General features: G+C 44.6%; 1 protein-coding gene across 1 annotated transcript in view; it reads right to left on the bottom strand.

Moving 5' to 3' along the window:
• Positions 1–23,682, bottom strand: part of LOC310773990 (protein jagged-2-like) — a 98,976-nt gene that overhangs the window by 16,350 nt on the left and 58,944 nt on the right. Inside the window, exons 6-18 of the mRNA XM_083634036.1 lie at positions 19,928–20,058; positions 16,379–16,498; positions 15,903–16,016; positions 13,109–13,222; positions 9,418–9,467; positions 7,290–7,463; positions 7,001–7,151; positions 6,422–6,586; positions 5,543–5,656; positions 4,500–4,613; positions 2,941–3,054; positions 2,209–2,325; positions 1,663–1,690 (exon numbers count right to left, since the gene is read on the bottom strand). Of these exons, the coding sequence (XP_083490162.1) occupies positions 1,663–1,690; positions 2,209–2,325; positions 2,941–3,054; positions 4,500–4,613; positions 5,543–5,656; positions 6,422–6,586; positions 7,001–7,151; positions 7,290–7,463; positions 9,418–9,467; positions 13,109–13,222; positions 15,903–16,016; positions 16,379–16,498; positions 19,928–20,058 (1,506 nt within the window). The remainder of the gene's footprint in view (positions 1–1,662; positions 1,691–2,208; positions 2,326–2,940; positions 3,055–4,499; positions 4,614–5,542; positions 5,657–6,421; positions 6,587–7,000; positions 7,152–7,289; positions 7,464–9,417; positions 9,468–13,108; positions 13,223–15,902; positions 16,017–16,378; positions 16,499–19,927; positions 20,059–23,682) is intronic.

Raw genomic sequence — 23,682 nt, forward strand, 5'->3', positions numbered from 1 at the left:
ACTATACAATACAACACACATGCACACGTACAGTATACTATAGTAAAGATACTGTAGAAAAACACACAAACACACTGACAAACAAACGTACTGACTGTACGTTTCTACAGGGGTGGGCGTGGTTTACGGAGATTTTCTGTTTCTAACCCCTCCCCCTACCCTAACCCTAAGATCTCAGAACGTTACAATTTTACAATTTTCAAATTGTAACATAGCAACGTTGGTCCAAAACATTGCTATTTTACAATTTTCTGTGAGACTGTGTTGGACAAACACACGCACACACACAAACGCGCACGCGCACGCACGCACGCACACACGCACGCACGCACGCACGCACGCGAGCGCACGCACGCACACACACACACACACACACACACACACACACACACACACACACACACACACACACACACACACATCTACATCCCCCCAATCTTTAATGGGAAAATCCCAGAGCATTAAAATCAGATTTGCAGGATGACTCTGTGTGTGTGTTAAGCTAAGCTAAGCTAAGCTAAGACACAGTACAGCCGGCTGAACTCTGCGTTTCACAGTCTCTGCTCTAAACGCTGCCTTATGACATGGCCGCCACTTAGCAGACGCTCTCTCCAACAGCCACTTACAAAGGCCGTGAACACAGAATGAACTTTTAATAGTAAGGATCAAAGGAGTTTTGACAAATATTCCCATGACCCAGACCACCTTAGTCGAGTTGATTCCCACACCAGGTCCGGACGAGTTAAGACCAAAACCAGAGCAAATGAGTCCAATTCAACACCAAACGGCTATAGGTTGAGGCGATGTCTCGCTGGGTTAGCTGGCTCAGCCTGGCTGGGGGCGTGGTCAGGGTGGGGTAAATCCCCCATTCTATCCATTCAGCAAAGTTAGAATTTAGCTGCTAGCCCAGCCAGCAGACACGATCGGCGATTTGACCACCACAGTAAACGCACATCTGAACAGACGTCTTGTGTTCTGCTCGGTTCTGCTTTAGAATCCCCAAACCTGTAGTTTAGAGCCGCAGCACCGACCTTTGGTGAGTCAGCCATTGAGATATATGGGCGGTTTTACCCCACTCGCGCGCCAGCCGTATAACATTTTGTGGGCGTTCCCCACACATGCTGACTGTCTCTATACACTTGGTACAATTCTTTCCAAATGCCAAAAAAATGATTTGTACAGTAGCTCCTTCAACATACAAATGATCGATGCTAGGCTTGGGCGATATCCAAATTAAAAATATTGCGATATAGTCCCGCCCAAATATCGCGATATACGATATTACAAAGTATTATTAAGTTGAGGCAGCATCCGGGGCAGCTGTGGCTCAGGAGATAGAGCGGGTCGTCCACCAACCAGAAGGTCGGTGGTTCGATCCCCGGCTCCTCCAGTCCGCATGTCGAAGTGTCCTTGGGCAAGACACTGAACCCCAAATTGCTCCCGATGGCAGGTGCGTGGCAGCTGGCCGCCTTTGGTGTGTGAATGGGTGAATGTAGGCACATTGTAAAGCGCTTTGGATAAAAGCGCTATATAAATGCAGTCCTTTTTACCATTTACCATCCAACAGAGGGTGAGACATGTCACAAGATTGAGACAAGTCCAAAAACTTGAATATTGATAGAGAAGTGCCATGTAAAGAAATAAGAAAACCCTTCAACTTACCAGGGATGTGGATTGCAGTCATTTGCATCTGTGAGAGAGAGAAGGAATGAAAATCAATAACTTCAAAAGGGAATCAAACCTGAAGAATCCCCACAAAAACCTGATATGATCAATTAATCCATGTTGTCATTATGTTGCCAAAATGCAACACAAGCTCCTGGACAATGATTGTATTTGGAAGTGATTGTTGACAACACAGTCTCACAGAAAATTGTAAAATAGCAACATTTTGGAGCAACGTTGCTATGTTACAATTTCGGCTCGAAAATTGTAAAATGGTAACGTTCTGAGATCTTAGGGTTAGGGTTAGGGTACGGGGAGGGGTTAGAAACAGAAAATCTCTGTAAACCACGCCCAAACCACGCCCACCCCTGTAGACACGTACGTTGCCATTTTACAATTTCGGAGCCGAAAAATTGTAAAATAGCAGCGTTGCTCCACAAACATTGCTATTTTACAATTTTTTGGGAGATCGGGTTGTTGTTGAAGTGACTTGAATTCATTCAGCTCAAAAAATGGATAAATGAAGATGTAACGGTGACGCACTCTGAGCACAGGTGGGCCCCTCCCAGCCATCCTTGCAGATGCAGGTGAAGGCGTCTCCTCCTCCGACACACGTCCCTGCGTTCTCACAGGGAGCAGAGTCACACGTGCTGTTCTTGGCTGGAGGAACAAACCAGAGAACACAGAGGGATTTAGGACTTTTTCCACGACTTCCAAATTCCATGACTTTTCTATTTAACTTTTCTTTCCCTAACGAAGCCAGATCATAAAAAGGGATAATAAAAGGGGTTTTCTGGGGTTGCTGTAGAGAAAATCACCATCGAATGCAATACAGCGCCTAAGTCACACCCTCTTCTGGGTTTGGCATGGGACTTACCATTCCCCATAGATCTTTCCATAGACGTTTAGCAAAATCCTTATGAAAAGAGTTTTACTTGGTCAATCCAAGTGATTCAGCTATATTGAGAATCAGGAGAGACCATAGAACATTTCACTCTGACCAAGAAAAACAAACATACAGTACAGTATTTTTCTTCACCCCCTGTTTTGTTTTTATGTTTTAGTTTTTTCAACTATTTTTTAAAGTGCCATACAGCAAGATACCCACCATATTTAAACTAAACTATCCAACCAACACTGTATTAGTTACTTTTTTGGAGCACAGACACACACACAGAAGAGGCCGTAACAGATGGTAACGGCGTACATGTAATAGCGTTATTACACCGTTATTCCCAGTGCCATTAAGAGCATAATGAGTGGTGGAGGTCTGACCTGTGTTGCAGGTGCTGCCGCCCCAGCCTGAGGGGCAGCTGCAGAGGAAAGAGTCTCCGTGGTCGTAACATGTCCCACCATTACTGCAGGTGGTGGAGTCACACTGGCTTTCACCTGGACGCAGAAGGAAAGCATGTGATAATGTGCCAGTGTTGGTGACTAAGGCCCTAGTGATACTGGGAGAGTTCACAAGCTTGCACAACAGCCAGTTTAGTTAGGGCATCAAGCCTTGGAAGATTTAGCCTTGGATCTCTGGATTTCCACCCGACCTGAAAACGGTCAGGCCAATCACAACCGTTTATCTAACATGGAGCGGGCTTAATACAATGACTGAGAGAGGAGCGCCAGTGAGGCTTTTTTGAAAACACACATTTGGTTGATCTGATTGGTTGTAGGTCTATTCAATTGCGTCCATGAATTGAGAGAAAAGACAATTTGACATGGTGCAACAAATAAAAGCAGAAGACAAAGAAAGCACTGATTACAGTATCTGGGTTCAGGGGCATCATGCAAGCCAACATTCTGAGGGGGCGATTTTTTTTGGGCTGTTTTTCTAAAATGTTGGCCATTTGAAGCCAGATTTAGAGGAATATCTAATTTTAACATTAACATTAGGATTAGACTGTTGTGATGTCATTATTCAATTTTAACCATCAATATTTGCTCGTTTTCTCATTAGGGTAAATAGTGTATATTTATTTAGAGATTTTTTTGTCAATTATTTGTGCTGTTATGTTATTAGCTTAGTCACTCACTTCTACACTAGCTTCTACACTGCTGATACTTTTATTGAAATATAGCAAAATCTTGCTTCACCCAAAATGTTATTTACATAAAAAGACTACACCCACAATGCTAATTATTTGAAAGAACTGCATCTTGACCTGGAGACATCAACTGAAATTCAGTGTTTTGCTAACTACAGTATAACATGTTGATAGTGGTGGTAAAAATTTACAGTTTACTGCCATAACACCTCTACATGACATGTAAACAACATGATTGATGGCGAACATTACAATGCTAACTTTAGCTGCCTGGCACAAGTAGCCAACTAACTTGCTATGCAAACTATGCCTATAATAAGCATTTCATTTTCACATCTTTGAAAAAGGGATTGATGTTCTATTACTAATGACCGCCATGAATTTTTCTTTTTCTTTTTTCCCTTCCCCCAAAAAATCTGAGGGCGCAATAGGCCCCCTCAGTTTCAATGGGTATGACGCCTCTGTCTGGGTTGAAATGCTTACTCACATAAATTTTTCTTTCTGTTCACTTTTCATTTTTTCACCATGTCAAATTAAAAAAAAAATTATCAGCTCATTGATGTCGTTTGATGCCCCAACAGGTGCTTTTCTTTTTTGAGAATGTTTTGAGAATACACACCACACATACGCACGCATGCATGCACGCACGCACGCACGCACGCACTCACGCACGCACGCACGCACGCACGCACGCACGCACGCACGCACGCACGCACGCACGCACGCACACACACACACACACACACACACACACACACACACACACACACACAGACAGACAGACAGACTTACGTGAGTGGCAGGTCTTGCCCTTCCAGTTGTCTATGCAGTGACAGTAGAAGCCGTTGACCAGATCCACGCAGCGGCCCCCATTCTGACATGGGTTCCTGCTGCACTCGTTCACATCTGAGAGGGGGGGAGGGGAGCGAGAGATTGAGGAGAGAGAGATAGAGGGGAGGGAGAGAGAGAGAGAGGGGAGAGAGAGGGCGGGAGGGGTGAGAGAGAGGGAGAGGGGGGGAGAGAGAGAGGGAGGGAGAGATAGAGGGGAGGGAGAGGGAGGGAGGGGGTGAGAGAGAGGGAGAGGGGGGGAGAGAGAGAGGGAGGGAGAGGGGGGAGAGAGAGAGGGGAGAGGTGAGCGAGGGATCAGTACAGTAACAGGTTATGGTTACAGTTATCGTTTCAATGCCAATTTGACCATGTGGTCCTGCCAGGACACATTCAGTAGGCCAACGTGTCTAGACGCACAAAGATGGGATTCCGCTGACCTTCCAACATCATAATTCTGATCCAGATTTCTTTGGGGGACCAAAGTTCCTTCTTTGCCATTCAGTTTGGCCAGTTAGCCAACTTGCTCTCTGCTCAATAAATCAACCAATTACGGTACTGTATTTCTGACTCCAAGAAACATTTTCAGAACTAAAACTCTAATCTGCCAAATTTGAATTAAAATAGCCATATGCTATTTACAGGATAGATTAAGAGTGTAGAAACACATTCAGACAAACAGAGACAGTCGGGCGGTGAAGTTTCCTGCTGCTAAATCCACATGAGTTCCCGTACTGGCCCACCACACCTTTCTATTTTAGTCTCCCACTCTGCTTTCCAAATATTTGAGCTATAAGAAAATGCTAAAGGTGAGAAAACAGCTACAGACAAACAGCTCCTCCATTTTCTCTGCTTCCAGAGACTATTGGACTGCTAGTCTGGGCTGGATGCTACAGGACTGACTCACAGGTAGCATGGCTAGGGCCTGTCTACCTCATCTACTACGACAGACAGACAGACAGACAGACAGACAGACAGACACACACACACACACAGACTCATTCACTCACCGACGTCACACAGGCTGCCCTCCCAGCCGTCTGGGCAGAAACATTGGAAGGAGTTGATCCCGTCAATGCAAGTGCCTCCATTCTTACAGGGAGATGACACACAGTCATTAATGTCTGGAAAGAGAGAGAGAGAGGGAGAGAGCGAGAGAGATGAGGAGAGAGAGAGAGAGAGAGAGAGAGAGAGAGAGAGAGAGAGAGAGAGAGAGAGAGAGAGAGAGAGAGAGAGAGAGTATTTAGCTTCGTGGCTAAAATGTGAGTGTGGAATGAAGCGAGTTTACACCTCAATTTGTACTTTTTTCTTCTTTTTTTCTTGCCTTACAGACATTTAAGAGGGAATGTAAGTGTCTTACAAACCCCTTAGATCTTATCTCAGCTCATCAGATCAGCTTTTGGGAATTGGAGAAGAAACAGTTTTCTAGCGATGTCCCTGCAATTTGACACGGACTGAATAGTGAAATCGTAATCGTTTGAGAGAACATCGAAGCATTCTGTGAAAAAAGCAGGGGCCAATGCTTAAGTTAATCATTATATTATAGAAAAGATATATATATATTATACAAAAAATCTTAATATAATTGTACATGCAAAGGTCTCTGCATATCTGATCTGCATCTCCGGTGGCCTTCTCCTTTGACAGTAATTATTTCCCCTGCCTAGTTACGTGTTTTCTTTCCTTGTGCTGTAAACTGAACTAAGAGGGCGATGATAAGCGAGACGGTAATTCTGGAGCCAGAATTACCGTAAGAATGATGTGGGTCACATTGATGGTAACTGATGATAAATATAGTCCGTGCATGTCTCATCGTGCATGTCTGCGTGCGTGCGTGCACGCGCATGTGTGTGTGTGTGTGTGTGTGTGTTAATACAGTAGTGACTCACTCTCATGGCAGTAGGTGCCAGTGAAGCCCGGCTCACAGGAGCAGCTGAAGTTCCCGGCAGGCAGGCTGATGCAGCGGCCGTGCGGTCCGCAAACATTGGACGAGATGTGCCACACCCTTTTCTGAGTGTCGTTGGTTGCCACGGCGACGGTGCAGCTGTCAATCACTTGAGGGCAAAAATGGAAAGAGGCACAAAATAAAAAGAAGAGGCGATCAGCAAGGTAGAAATCTGTTGAGTTCAGGAAGAACTTGTCCTAGACCAACAACAGGTGTTTATTTGCTTGAACAGATATGAAACTCTTATGAAAGACAGGTTATTATTTGACAGGAAGCATTTTTTTTTAATATAAGCTTATAATCTTAGCAAGCATTTTTACCGTATAAGCTTATAATCCAACCAAAAATGATTCAACCAGTCCCAACATGTGACATTTCTCAATGTTTCAGTCAAAGAACTTTCTCACGTTAAACAATGAAAATGTCCTGCGAAGACATGAAAGGAGGAGAAGAAGAAGAAGAAGAAGAAGAAGAAGAAGAAGAAGAAGAAGAAGAAGAAGAAGAAGGGAAAAACGTGTGGTACCTTGACACTGGTTGGTCTTGCAGTGGTCTTTGAGCTGGGAGCAGGTTCTCCCCTCGTAGTCGTCGGGGCACGTGCAGTAGAAGTCTCCCGTCACACTGTGGCACTGGGCCTGGTTCTGACACGGGTTGGGACTGCACGGGTTATTCTGCACCTGCACATGGAAGGAAGGAGGCACACATAGATTTGTGAATAAAGGAATGAAGGTAGTCATGAGTGAAGGGAGGTAGGAAGGCGAATTTCCACTATGGTGGACAGTAATGTCAGTAATGACAGTAATGAGGCTCCTCACCTCACAGGTGGTGCCTGAGAAACCCTGGGGGCATTCACACATGTACCCGTCCAGCAGGGCGTGGCAGCGGCCGCCGTGCCTGCAGGGGGCGCTGGCACAGCGGCTCCTCTGGACCTCACAGTGCCGGCCCACGAAGCCCGGCTGGCAGGTGCACTGGTAGCCTCTGCTCGCCTCCTGCAAGAGAGAGGGAAGAAGTTACCAAAAGGTGAAAAACATAAAGAGCTAATCAAAGTAACCACCTTTCAGATTCCTTCCTCTATATAATGAACCTTTGCATTATCATAAAGTATACAAAAGATCGATTCAGCAAGCAGACGGCGATGTGCAGGAGGCCAAGTCCAGTCTCATAGGTTTTACTGAAGTCCAGGTTCACCATCAATTCAAACTAGCACAGCATTTTCATCATATATTATGGCACAGCAAACATTCATATGGAAATAGCTTTGGAAAGTTCTGAACTGTGTGTTGCTGAGACAGAAACAGGTCTGAAACAAAGTAGCCTACATTTGTCTGTCTTAAAAAATGCCATTTTAGTGTAAGAATATTCAGAAGATATGTGGCTTGTGAAAAATAGGTCCAATATTTGTTTTGGTGACTATGGGGCAAAAGAATCAGTTATAATCTGTGCTCGCATTCACTTCTCCCATTGACTCCAATAGACTCAGAACCTGCCGCTAGTCTCCTAAAGGGGCATGGCAGTGGTGAAACCCACATTGCCTGGCAGTTGGACCGTCTCATTCATCTGAACTGTCTCTGGTCTCAACTTTCACTTTGGCCCTACATTGACATGCTGATTGGTCTAACACACTCCCACCATTGGCTGATATTCTGACTGATGCTGTACCCACAGGGCTAATGATCAATCCTTCTTGCTCACTCCTGTTTCTGATTCCTACATTAAATATGATGTTCACTACCTTGGAGAAAACTTCTCAGCCATTATACTGTACGTTAGCAACCATTGTTCAAAAGCCATAATACCCTAAAGACATTCTTTACTGTAATGACAGGTACTTTCAGGTACTTTGATGATATCGGCAGTAATTGGCTGAGCCTTGCACCAACTGCATCACTGTTAGAACCATGATCATAAAACAAAATGCCCTCTTAGGTTTTATGGCTTCAATTTTCTGATCATTACCTCTGTCAAGGAGGTTATGTATTCGGTGCCATTCGTAAATGGTAAAATGGTAAATGGCCTGCATTTATATAGCGCTTTTATCCAAAGCGCTTTACAATCAGTAGGTACATTCACCCATTCACACACCGATGGCGGCCAGCTGCCACGCAGGGTCCAACAGGAGCAATTTTGGGGTCTTGCCCAAGGACACTTCGACATGCAGACTGGAGGAGCCGGGAATCTAACCACCGACCTCTTTTATCCAAAGCGATTAGTGGACGACCCGCTCTACCTCCTGAGCTACAGCCGCCCCATTTGTTTTTTTTGTCAGCAGGATTATGGCGAATCTACTTGTCCGATTTTCATGAAACTTGGTGGAACGGTGTAGCATGGGCCAAGGAAGAAGCAATCACATTTTGGAGCAGATCCAATCCAGACATACTGTATAATTTGGTTGCACTTCCACATTTGCATATCATCAAAGAATGGCCTATAGACGGTTTTCACCAGAGCGCAACCCCACAGCACTTCCTTTTTCTCAGCATTCGGCAAACTGCAGAAATATTCACTCGACATCGTTACTTTTGTTTTCGCTGCTCAGCTGTATAGACGGTTTTCACGGAATGGTCAGTCCTGCACTTGAATGTTTTTTTTTTTATGTCCATAGCAAACACTGCAACAGGAAGTGAGCGGGGGTTCAATGTAGAATGTTTTTGTTGTCAAGTTAAAACCGTCTATAGACCCATTTCATAGCAACCATTTTGAGGTGGTAAAGCAGCAAGTAAAGCAGGTGTAGTCAATACCATTACTTGTGGTTCCATTCCATTTAGGTGTTCCAGTGCTAGGGCCCTCGTTAATGTTATTGGTTACACCTGCTTTATTTCCTACTTTGCCACCTAAAACCGGTTGCTGTGTGAAAAGGACCTATTAGCCTTGGAGGGGGTGTGCGCTCTTCGAGTGCCCTTCTAGTTTCTTGGTTGGTGCAGATTTTACATTTCTGAATCTCACCTTGCAAGTCCCTCCATTCTGACACTTGGCACCATGGCAGCTGTTGACATCTGTTGGGGGAAAATATCATGTCTTAGTCTAAATGTCACACATGAGAAAGAGGAACATGCATGGGTGGATGGGTGCGGTGAACGTGCAGGTGCTACAGGAGAGCAGGTGAATGCCAGGCTCTTCATGCCTAGAAGATGGAAAGAGTGCAGGCAGGCAGATGTGACTCTCTTGGCTAAAGCACATGCAGTGAAGCCATGCAGGCTGCAGATGAGAAACTAGCCTGCAAGCTTCACAAACAGATGTTTGACAGTCATCTGAAAAGCTACAGTCCATTTTACTCTTTAGACAAAGTAGAACAGCGGAGCAGCATGAGATATACAGGCCTCGGAGAGCCAGGAGAGACCAGAGGAGAAGAGAGAGGTGAGAGAGCCAGGAGAGACCAGAGGAGAAGAGAGAGCAGAGCTATGGGTGAGAGAGAGAGAGAGAGAGAGAGAGAGAGAGAGAGAGAGAGGCAGGAGAGACCAGAGGAGAAGAGAGAGCAGAGCTATGGGTGAGAGAGAGGCAGGAGAGACCAGAGGAGAAGAGAGAGCAGAGCTATGGGTGAGAGAGAGAGGCAGGAGAGACCAGAGGAGAAGAGAGAACAGAGCTACAGGTGATAGAGAGCCAGGAGATACCATATGAGAAGAGAGAGCAGAGCTACAGGTGAGAGAGAGCCAGGAGAGACCAGATGAGAAGACAGAGCAGAGCTACAGGTGAGAGAGAGAGCCAGGAGAGACCAGAGAAGAGAGAGCAGAGCTACAGGTGAGAGAGAGCCAGGAGAGACCAGAGGAGAAGACAGAGCAGAGCTACAGGTGAGAGAGCCAGGAGAGACCAGAGGAGAAGACATAGCAGAGCTACAGGTGTGAGAGAGACCAGAGGAGAAGACAGAGCAGAGCTACCAGGTGTGAGAGAGAGCCAGGAGACCAGAGGAGAAGAGAGAGCAGAGCTAACAGGTGTGAGAGAGAGCCAGGAGAGACCAGAGGAGAAGACAGAGCAGAGCTACAGGTGAGAGAGAGAGAGCCAGGAGAGACCAGAGGAGAAGACAGAGCAGAGCTACAGGTGTGAGAGAGAGAGCCAGGAGAGACCAGAGGAGAAGACAGAGCAGAGCTACAGGTGTGAGAGTGAGCCAGGAGAGACCAGAGGAGAAGAGAGAGCAGAGCTAACAGGTGTGATAGAGAGCCAGGAGAGACCAGAGGAGAAGAGAGAGCAGAGCTATGGGTGAGAGAGAGCCAGGAGAGACCAGAGGAGAAGAGAGAGCAGAGCTACAGGTGAGAGAGAGGCCGATACAGAGGCCGACAGAGACTAATGCTGGTATGATACTAACTGATGTCACAGTTCTGGCCCGCCCATCCACGAAAACAGGCACAGAGATATCCACCAATCAAGTTTTTGCAAGAGACGGCATTTAAGCAACGCTTCCCCAAACACTCATTAACGTCTGCAAAATGGAGATGAGAGAGAGAGGCAGAGGGAGACAGAGAGAGAGAGAGAGAGAGAGAGAGAGAGAGAGAGAGAGAGAGCTAAGAACCTGCTTACAAGCCCCGCCACCAAGCGTAGCCTCCTGCCGCACAATGCACTGAAACTGAAGCCCACATCCTGATATACACTCATGATATACTCTAATGCTGTGGTTCTCAACATCAGTCCGATGTCCCCAACGTCCGGGGACCAGCAGGGGTCCTTGAGGGGGTTCCAGGAAGAAGTGAACACAATTAGAGAACGTAGAAGAATGACTATTTTGAACATATGCATACCTCTTATCTACTACAATACAGACAGGCATACATGTCTGAACAAATCATATCAAACAATACAAAGATTCTCAGATTTGGGTCAGAGAGACAAAATCTCATCAAATGGTGGTCCATGGCTCTAATGTGGACTAAACGAGAAGTCATCAATATGACAAGTGTTGAGACTCACTGCTGTAATGTAACTGGGTTGCAGGTGAGGTTTCAACTCTGATTTCCAGCTTGAGATCCGTTTTCCTGCTTTTGCAGCCTTCTGTCCACATTCCCTGCTGACCGTTTCTTTCACAGCTCTGATGCCCCCCCCCCCCACCCCCCCCCCCCCCCCCCCCCCCGCCTGGCTTCGTTTCTCTATTGCATTCCCCGCGGGCCGACCTGCAGCATTCCAAGTGGTCAGTTTCAGAGGCTCACTATAAACCCACCAGTGCATTAATACTACTCCCAGGAGGTAAGCAGCACCTGTCGGCCCTGCCGAAACTCAACACCACCACCAAGCCCCCCCCCACACACACACACACACATACACACACACACACACACACACACACACACACACACACACACACACACACACACACACACACACACACACACACACACACACACACACACACACACACACACACACACACACACACACACACACACACACACACACACACACACACACCCCTCCCAGGTACCACCCGCTCCCTGAAAGGAGTAGCACTTTTCAGAATAACAGAAGCCGTAACACAAGCCGCGCGTTTGGGTTCCTCCCTGCCTGCGGCGCGTGTGTCCTCCGGCCGCTCCGGGTGGAGGGGGCGAGCAGGGCTCCGTTATGTGGGGGCCTTGCCTCACCGTAGCGTACATACTCCCCCGGGTGGAGGGGGCGAGCAGGGCTCCGTTATGCGGGGGCCTTGCCTCACCGTAGCGGGAGGGGGCGAGCAGGGCTCCGTTATGCGCAGGCCTTGCCTCAGCGTAGCGTACATACTCCCCCGGGTGGAGGGGGCGAGCAGGGCTCCGTTATGCGGGGGCCTTGCCTCACCGTAGCGTACATACTCCCCTTTTGGAGCCAAAGATAACCCCCCGACAGAGTATATTTGGTCCCAAGGCTAGCAGTTGCCAGGCGGGAGGTTATTTTTAACTTTACTCAAGTCACCTGGCTTGAGTTGCAGATATCTCTCCGTTGGACATGCGTACACACATACAGTACACGCACATTTCAAATCAGTAGCCACCCTGCAATAATACTACTGGCTGGACATGGCAGGATAAACAAACAGCTAGATATATCTCTGCAAGCGACGGCGTTCATGGAATGAATTTGAACGCACAGCATTCACAGTAGGTGCAACATACAGAAAACAAAGAAACACACAAAACACGGCAAAATATCACTCAACATGCAAATACAATCTATACAAATACAGTACAAGCAATAAACACAATGATAATTCAAACGACACTTGAACCTCATCTTCTCAAGCTTTCATGTGCACACTCGCCTATTACAGTAGCTCTTAATATAGTTTCATTCCGAAATGCTATAAATCCATTTTGGAAAATCTTCTACAACGTGCTCCACCCCGGATTTATTATAACAACTGGGTGCTGCATCCTTAAAGTGGTAAATAATAAATCAGAAAGACAAGCTGACAGCACTCCGTCAATTTGGAGTGCTGTCCTTGTCATTTTGATTTATACCTCATGCAATTTATTAGCCAATATGTGGAAAGATTTTTACATGACTGATTTATTAGTTACCCCAACACGTAACTTTCAAGCCAGCATGTCCCCCCCCCCAAAGGGGTGGAACCTCATTTTGCAATGAAACAAACAGACTAACTTACTTTATTCTTTAAACAAAAGATAGCCGTTGTTCACAATATAGTGATGAATAATGAATTGGTTATTAGACATGAGAGGCACACCTATCTGGCAGGTCTTGCCCGTCCACTGGGGAGGGCAGAGGCATTCAAAGCTGTTCTCCCCGTCGATGCAGGTCCCGCCCTGAGCACAGGGGCTGGAGGCGCACTCATCTGTGTCTGAAACACAAACACACCCAGGCTCAAGCATTTTGTTCCCCCTGACTGTTACAACACTGAGCAGCAAAGCAATGAACACATGTGTATGTATGTGTACACACAGAACACATGTGTATGTATGCACAAAGACATGTACACACAGAACACATGTGTATGTATGCACAAAGACATGTACACACAGAACACATGTGTATGCACAAAGACATGTACACACAGAACACATGTGTATGCACAAAGACATGTACACACAGAACACATGTGTATGTATGCACAAAGACATGTACACACAGAACACATGTGTATGTATGCACAAAGACATGTACACACAGAACACATGTGTATGTATGCACAAAGACATGTACACACAGAACACATGTGTATGCACAAAGACATGTACACACAGAACACATGTGTATGTATGCACAAAGACATGTACACACAGAACACATGTGTATGTATGCACAAAGACATGTACACACAGAACACATGTGTATGTATGCACAAAGACATGTACACACAGAACACATGTGTATGCACAAAGACATGTACACACAGAACACATGTGTATGTATGCACAAAGACATGTACACACAGAACACATGTGTATGTATGCACAAAGACATGTACACACAGAACACATGTGTATGCACAAAGACATGTACACACAGAACACATGTGTATGTATGCACAAAGACATGTACACACAGAACACATGTGTATGTATGCACAAAGACATGTACACACAGAACACATGTGTATGTATGCACAAAGACATGTACACACAGAACACATGTGTATGCACAAAGACATGTACACACAGAACACATGTGTATGCACAAAGACATGTACACACAGAACACATGTGTATGCACAAAGACATGTACACACAGAACACATGTGTATGCACAAAGACATGTACACACAGAACACATGTGTATGCACAAAGACATGTACACACAGAACACATGTGTATGCACAAAGACATGTACACACAGAACACATGTGTATGTATGCACAAAGACATGTACACACAGAACACATGTGTATGCACAAAGACATGTACACACAGAACACATGTGTATGCACAAAGACATGTACACACAGAACACATGTGTATGCACAAAGACATGTACACACAGACTGTATTTATCATCAGCTACCATCACTTATCAATTATTCTTACTATCCACCTTATTTTTGAATGCCCCGCTGTAAAATAATTGACCTATCGCTAAGCCCCGCCCCGAACGCAGACGAGCCAATCACAGCGCGTGCAGCTCTACAATACACTCGGACATTCTCAGCTTAGAGCTCCATAGAGAAGCACTAGAAAACGTGAGTTTCCTCTGGTTTTATGGGGTTTTATACATTTATAAGTTGAAAGAAATGGTCAAACGATGTGCATGGGGGTAAATGCAACATTACGAGGTATCCTGGGAGGCCAGGCAATTGATAATATTAAACTAGTAAACGTAGATCCACTCACATCCACAATGCTACTGTTTTGGAGTTAAATCTGCAATCGTGGTGACAGCGAGATGACGAGTCTTCTCCCTCATTTGGCTCTTTGAACAACTCGAGATATTTATCGGCGAGATTTTTTGCCAAGCTGGAGGCGCTGCGTGCTACAGTATGTTGTGTCTGTGTCAGTATTTTATATAAAAGGGAGCTAGAGCTCTGTCTGTTTGTTTGTCTGTCTGTCTGTCCCACTGATGACATCATCAGTGATGTCATAAATTCACTCACTCACACACACACACACACACACACACACACACAAAGTCCCAGTGATGATGTCAGTAGTGATGTCATTAATTTCCCTAAGGCTGAGGCTATAGTTCAGTGATGATGTCATCAGCGATGTCATCAGTCATGATGTCATCAGTGAAGTCATCAGTCTGAGGCTCACGAGAGAGAGTGAGGGAGAGGGAGAGAGAGTGGGGAGAGACTGAGGGAGAGAGGGGGAGAGAGACTGAGGGAGAGAGAGAGGGAGACATTGCGCTCGTGCCAATAGGACAGGCAAGGCCACGCAGTAGTTCAGCTGTGGGTGAGGCCGAGCTGCATTATGCGATCTGCAGGGCCAGCTTGGGGAGCTGCAGGACAGGCGAGCCCGCATAGCGGGCGAGCCTAGGAATTGAGCGAGCGTAGCGCGCGAGATGCCTAGTTGCACCAAATTCCTGGTCAACACATCCGCCAAGAGTGAAGTAGATTGGACAAACAGTTCTTGAGATATGCAAAGGACACACACACACACACACACACACACACACACACACACACACACACACACACACACACACACACACACACACACACACACTCACACTCACTCACTCACTCACTCACTCACTCACTCACGCATTCACATACTGAACGTACAGACAGAGATTCCTTGCCTTATAGTTAAGATAGCTAACACTGGTTCAAGTGGTACGTTTGTAGACTAAACCAGCCACTATGGAAGACAGGCTTGTAAAATTGGCCTGTGACTTCTGAGATGAACCAGCCAATCTAGCCACTTTTCTTCCAGGACCTCATGTTTAGAGCTCTTAGCACAGTACAGACCTCTAGTCTCACTTGTCATCCCCCTTCCTTTTTCATCTCGTTTAGATGCCAGACATGTGCACGGGCGTAAGGAGGGGGTCATCTGCTCTATAGATTGAGGTTTAGAGCCACCCACCTTTAGCACAGGTGGGCCCAGACCAGCCTGCGGGACAGTGACACTCGAACCCTGATGGGACTTCATGGCACGTCCCTCCATTGGCACAGGGGTTGGACACACAGGCATGCTCAGCTAGAGAGGGAGAGAGAGAGAGACAGAGAGAGAGAGAGAGAGAGACACAGAGAGAGCGGGAGAGAAAGAGAGAGAGGGAGAGAAATAGAGTGAGAGAAAGAGATAGAGTGTGAGAGAGAGAGAGAGACAGAGAAATTAAGGAAGAAATAAAAAGGGAGAGCAGAAAAAAGGAAGAGAGGGGTCAAAGAGTTGGTTTAGGGCCAGAGGGGAAAAGAGAAAATACATACAGGTGTCTACAGGCGTAACTCATCTGTCAGATTTATGAAATACTTGAATACTATGAGATACAGCCGAAGCGTGCCGCGGCACCCACAGCGTGTAATCTAAACCCCGGAGATGAGGCGTTTGATTGGCCAACTCACCGATCTGGCAGTTCTTGCCGGAGTAGCCGTCCGGACAGGCACAGTTGTACTCGTCAGGCTCCGTGTTCATACACGTCCCGCCATTCTTACACGGCCGGTTGGTCCCACAGTAGTTCAGATCTGCACAGCAATGGATTCTCATTCAGTGCCTGGCTGCAAACCTACTCCACATGCCTATCAAGACCTCTTGAACTGTTATTCAAGTCAATGGTTCTCAATGTGGGATCTGGGGGCCACCAGGTGTCCTTGAGGGAGTCCCAGGGGGTCCACAGCAAACTGATGAATTGTTAAACTTTGCTATCAATTTGTTTACAGGGGTCCTTGATATGATAAAGGTTGAGAACCACTGATTAAGGAACAAGTAGACAAATGCTGCCTTCAAGTGCTGTCGGAAATAGCATAATTACAAGGTTTGTGCGCATGAATGACCCAACAAAGTGGTAAACACTGCAGGGAAAGTCCAAATTCTGGCCCGCCAAGGTGGCTCTTTGCCAAGGTGACAAGGTGGCACCTTGCCAAGGTGAGGTTTAGGGGGTGGAGTGCATGGAAGGAAGTAATGACTGTTGGCAAATACATTTATTAGAACATCACTTCCATGCCTGATGCACATTTTCTTATTTCCATTCTTTTGCTGCTGCCTGACTTCTAAAAAATATAACAACAACCACAGAAATACTTTGCTCCCAGGGTCCATTTTGCTAATATTTCTGTATTTATGACTTGAAAACTTGCAGGAGCTAATGAGCATTTGAAGGCAGCATAAGAACACATTCACCGCAATGGCAATTTCCACTTCAGTTCCACACCCACAGTCTTGACAAATGTCTTTATGTGTGCTTGTGTGACCCATGTGGTGCAAAGACAATCAAACTGTAAGTACACACAAAGACACACAAAGTACACACAAAGACAATCAAACTGTAAGTACACACAAATACACACAAAGACAGTCAAGCTGTAAGTACACACAAAGACACCCAAAGTACACATAAAGACAATCAAACTGTAAGTAGACACAAAGACACACAAAGTACACACAAAGACAATCAAACTGTAAGTACACACAAATACACACAAAGACAGTCAAGCTGTAAGTACACACAAAGACACCCAAAGTACACATAAAGACAATCAAACTGTAAGTAGACACAAAGATACACAAAGTACACACGAAGACAATCAAACTGTAAGTACACACAAAGACACACAAAGTACACACGAAGACAATCAAACTGTAAGTACACACAAAGACACACAAAGTACACACAAAGACAATCAAACTGTAAGTACACACAAAGACACACTAAGTACACACAAAGACAATCAAACTGTAAGTACACACAAAGACACAAAAAGTAGTACACACGAAGACAATCAAACTGTAGGTACACACAAAGACACACAAAGTACACGCAAAGACAATCAAACTGTAGGTACACACAAAGACACACAAAGTACACACAAAGACAATCAAACTGTAAGTAGACACAAAGATACACAAAGTACACACAAAGACAATCAAACTGTAAGTAGACACAAAGACACACTAAGTACACACAAAGACAATCAAACTGTAAGTACACACAAAGACACACTAAGTACACACAAAGACAATCAAACTGTAGGTACACACAAAGACACACAAAGTACACGCAAAGACAATCAAACTGTAAGTAGACACAAAGACACACAAAGTACACGCAAAGACAATCAAACTGTAAGTAGACACAAAGACACACTAAGTACACACAAAGACAATCAAACTGTAAGTAGACACAAAGACACACAAAGTACACACAAAGACAATCAAACTGTAAGTACACACAAGGAAGCACCCGTCAACCCCATAGTTGTGAATGCCATGCTGGGCTGCAATTTGTTAAGGAAATAAAAACTTTTTGAACCGTCATCCCCATATTTTTCTCCTGAGATGGCATTATACTAAAACAAACAGAGTGAGAAGAAAATTCTGGCTCCACCAAACTACACTCACATTCTTGTTTGGCAGTGACAATACTCTATTAGGCGGCGTGCACACACAACAAGCTTATTTGAGCTGCCAGCGTCTTTCTGCAATTCATTCTCTATGGTAAGGGAGGACGCGCTAGGTGCGCTCCTCTTTCGAGGAACGCACCTGGCGTTTAAGCGCTCTTGGCGGCTAGTGTTTTTGGCGGAGCGCTCTGGGCGTCACCAACCTTTTTGAGGTCGAGGGCTACCTGAAGGGTAGAGAGTCATGTGGGGGGCTACCTGTTGAAATTTGCTCGATTTGCATTTAATCGAGACATATAAATGAGAACTGGTTCTCAATTGACCTACCTGGTTAAATAAAGGTTAAATAAAATAAATAAATAAATAAATAAAATACACTCTTTTCTTTCACTGTTGTGAAGAAGAACTCTTCCTCCCACTCCTCATGAAATTGGTAATGTTTTTTCTTTCGCTTTTCTGCCATTGTTCTTGCTTTCCATCATTTAGCTTAGCCGACTGAAATAATCATTGGCAGCTGGCAGTTGCACTGTCGCAGAGTGAATGACGTAGTGACGTAACGTAAAACTAAACTTTGACCCCAGCCCAGGCGGATCAAAATAGTTACTCAATAATTAATTATACACAGACAATAAATTATACACAGACAATAAACGTTTTTAAAACGTATGCATTGTTAAACCAAATATTTTCTACATTCGTGTGTTATTGTGGAAAGGGAGGAGAAAAACAAATAAAAAATAAATTTTTCTGATTATATTTTTTTGTTTTGTTTTTTGTTTTGTTTTTCCTTTCTTTCCCCTGTGTCTGAGTCTGTTTGTTTGTTTTGTCTTGTTTGTGTTCTATAAAAATTTAAAATATATATATATATACGTATACTGTATATATATTTTTTTTTTCATTTTTCTGAACGTGGCCTGCGGGCGCCACAGCGCCAACCCGCGGGTGACCAGGTGCCCGCGGGCACCGTGTTGGCTACCACTGATTTGGAGGAAAAGCGCGCTGCTCATCAATGTCACTCCTCCTACCTCTTCTCCTGCCAGGGGGATCTTCAACCGCCGCTGGTGCCAGAATTGCCAATAATCTGGCTTTCATGTTTACAGTGCGAACAAACAACATCAACAAACAGACTAAACTAGCTGGCTACCGTCCGAGTGGTCGTTGTGTCCTGAATTGTACTGCACGCGACTGCAGGGGGAAACAAAACAAAGCACACAAAAATCGCTCCGTGCGCTGTTTTGTGTACAATGGAAGCACTCTCGACATGATTTCCAAAGCTTTCCCACGCCGCCTTACCCTGCTAAACCCAGGCTTCTAATTTCTAAGAGTTGTAGATTTGCACCAAAATCCAAGGGAAAGTGGTAAAAAAACACACACATTGTAATGCCAAAATCTCACCTAAATACCTAGTTACCTACATTTTCTCCAGTCTCCTGTCACATATCCAAAGATAACTAATTTCTATCATTTTATGAATAACTTGGATGTTGGGTTTTTCTTTTTCTTGAAATTACTCTACAATGGAGTTAAGGATAGTTTCACACATTTTTTGGAGGCTCTCACCTTTATCGCAGAGCAAGCCGCCCCAGTTCTTCTCACAGGTACACTGCCATGGCTCGTTGCAGGTGCCGTGAACACAGCCTGGGTAGGGCAGGCACTCGTCACAGAACGGGCCCTGCCAGCCATAGTTACACCTGCAAGAAGACGCACAGAATCCACTTGAGTTGCATGTTTTCAATTATACTGTACATCAATTATACATACGTATTATATGATATTATAATTATACATACTGTACATCAATTATACATACGTATTATATGATATTATAATTATACATACTGTACATCAATTATACATACGTATTATATGATATTATAATTATACATACTGTACATCAATTATACATACGTATTATATGATATTATAATTATACATACTGTACATCAATTATACATACGTATTATATGATATTATAATTATACATACTGTACATCAATTATACATACGTATTATATTATATTACAATTATACATACTGTACATCAGGGTCAAATAGTGGTTTAATGCATCGAATACACATAGAGGACCTCAAACACAATGAAACTGCCTTGGCTCTAAATGCGCCTTGATACATTGAACTGAGTCGATCACGTGGGGAGAGCTGTCTGCAAGTTTTCACAGAAAACAGTAACACTTGTAAATTAACTGAGACACAGTGTGGGTTCATTGACATGTTTGTTCGACTTGTTTGCATGTTCTCACGGGTGGTTCAGTGCGGCAGTTACGTTCTTACAGCTACAGCCTGAGGGATTTCATGCACACTGAGGCGCAGAGGGAGATGGCTGGGGAAAACAGAGATAGTTACATAGTGATAGCAAACAAGTAATTTAATACATTCACAATGTGTGAGGCCTTGATTTAGGCCCTAAATCAAGTTAGGTTATCGTACCAGTCGCATGTCCCGCTGTGATAAATCGAGGAATGTTGCAGGTGCCGAATCAGTTTTATCTCGACCAATCACATACAACTCATCTAACAGGAAGGGACTCTACTGTACTTGCAAGTCGAATGTGGAGCCTAGAGTAAAGTCTTCACTGTACTGAACCTATAGGAAACCTACAGTAATGTCTTCACTGTACTGAGCCTATAGGAGACCTACAGTAATGTCTTCACTGTACTGAACCTATAGGAAACCTACAGTAATGTCTTCACTGTACTGTGCCTATAGGATACCTACAGTAATGTCTTCATTGTACTGAGCCTATAGGAGACCTACAGTAATGTCTTCACTGTACTGAACCTATAGGAAACCTACAGTAATGTCTTCACTGTACTGTGCCTATAGGAGACCTACAGTAATGTCTTCACTGTACTGAACCTATAGGAAACCTACAGTAATGTCTTCACTGTACTGTGCCTATAGGAGACCTACAGTAATGTCTTCATTGTACTGAGCCTATAGGAGACCTACAGTAATGTCTTCACTGTACTGAGCCTATAGGAGACCTACAGTAATGTCTTCACTGTACTGAACCTATAGGAAACCTACAGTAATGTCTTCACTGTACTGTGCCTATAGGAGACCTACAGTAATGTCTTCATTGTACTGAGCCTATAGGAGACCCACAGTAATGTCTTCACTGTACTGAGCCTATAGGAGACCCACAGTAATGTCTTCACTGTACTGAGCCTATAGGAGACCTACAGTAATGTCTTCACTGTACTGAGCCTATAGGAGACCTACAGTAATGTCTTCATTGTACTGAACCTATAGGAGACCTACAGTAATGTCTTCACTGTACTGAGCCTATAGGAGACCTACAGTAATGTCTTCACTGTACTGAGCCTATAGGAGACCTACAGTAATGTCTTCATTGTACTGAGCCTATAGGAGACCTACAGTAATGTCTTCACTGTACTGAGACTATAGGAGACCTACAGTAATGTCTTCACTGTACTGAGCCTATAGGATACCTACAGTAATGGCTTCACTGTACTGAGACTATAGGAGACCTACAGTAATGGCTTCACTGTACTGAGACTATAGGAGACCTACAGTAATGTCTTCATTGTACTGAGCCTATAGGAGACCTACAGTAGTGTCTTCACTGTACTGAGCCTATAGGAGACCTACAGTAATGTCTTCACTGTACTGAGCCTATAGGAGACCTACAGTAATGTCTTCACTGTACTGAGACTATAGGAGACCTACAGTAATGTCTTCACTGTACTGAGCCTATAGGAGACTTACAGTAATGTCTTCACTGTACTGAGCCTATAGGAGACCTACAGTAATGTCTTCACTGTACTGAGACTATAGGAGACCTACAGTAATGTCTTCACTGTACTGAGCCTATAGGAGACCTACAGTAATGTCTTCACTGTACTGAGCCTATAGGATACCTACAGTAATGTCTTCACTGTACTGAGCCTATAGGAGACCTACAGTAATGTCTTCATTGTACTGAGCCTATAGGAGACCTACAGTAATGTCTTCACTGTACTGAGCCTATAGGAGACCTACAGTAATGTCTTCGCTGTACTGAGACTATAGGAGACCTACAGTAATGTCTTCACTGTACTGAGCCTATAGGAGACCTACAGTAATGTCTTCACTGTACTGAGCCTATAGGAGACCTACAGTACAGTAATGTCTTCACTGTACTGAGCCTATAGGAGACCTACAGTACAGTAATGTCTTCACTGTACTGAGACTATAGGAGACCTACAGTAATGTCTTCACTGTACTGAGCCTATAGGAGACCTACAGTAATGTCTTCACTGTACTGAGCCTATAGGAGACCTACAGTACAGTAATGTATTCACTGTACTGAGCCTATAGGAGACCTACAGTACAGTAATGTCTTCACTGTACTGAGCCTATAGGAGACCTACAGTAATGTCTTCACTGTACTGAGCCTATAGGAGACCTACAGTAATGTCTTCACTGTACTGAGCCTATAGGAGACCTACAGTAATGTCTTCACTGTACTGAGCCTATAGGAGACCTACAGTACAGTAATGTCTTCACTGTACTGAGCCTATAGGAGACCTACAGTACAGTAATGTCTTCACTGTACTGAGACTATAGGAGACCTACAGTAATGTCTTCACTGTACTGAGCCTATAGGAGACCTACAGTAATGTCTTCACTGTACTGAGCCTATAGGAGACCTACAGTAATGTCTTCACTGTACTGAGCCTATAGGAGACCTACAGTAATGTCTTCACTGTACTGAGCCTATAGGAGACCTACAGTAATGTCTTCACTGTACTGAGCCTATAGGAGACCTACAGTAATGTCTTCACTGTACTGAGCCTATAGGAGACCTACAGTAATGTCTTCACTGTACTGAGCCTATAGAAGACCTACAGTAATGTCTTCACTGTACTGAGCCTATAGGAGACCTACAGTAATGTCTTCATTGTACTGAGCCTATAGGAGACCTACAGTAATGTCTTCACTGTACTGAGCCTATAGGAGACCTACAGTAATGTCTTCATTGTACTGAGCCTATAGGAGACCTACAGTAATGTCTTCACTGTACTGAGCCTATAGGAGACCTACAGTAATGTCTTCACTGTACTGAGCCTATAGAAGACCTACAGTAATGTCTTCACTGTACTGAGCCTATAGGAGACCTACAGTAATGTCTTCACTGTACTGAGCCTATAGGAGACCTACAGTAATGTCTTCACTGTACTGAGCCTATAGGAGACCTACAGTAATGTCTTCATTGTACTGAGCCTATAGGAGACCTACAGTAATGTCTTCACTGTACTGAGCCTATAGGAGACCTACAGTAATGTCTTCAC

This window comes from Poromitra crassiceps, assembly GCF_964638095.1.
Source record: "Poromitra crassiceps genome assembly, chromosome: 3".
NCBI lineage: Eukaryota > Metazoa > Chordata > Actinopteri > Beryciformes > Melamphaidae > Poromitra > Poromitra crassiceps.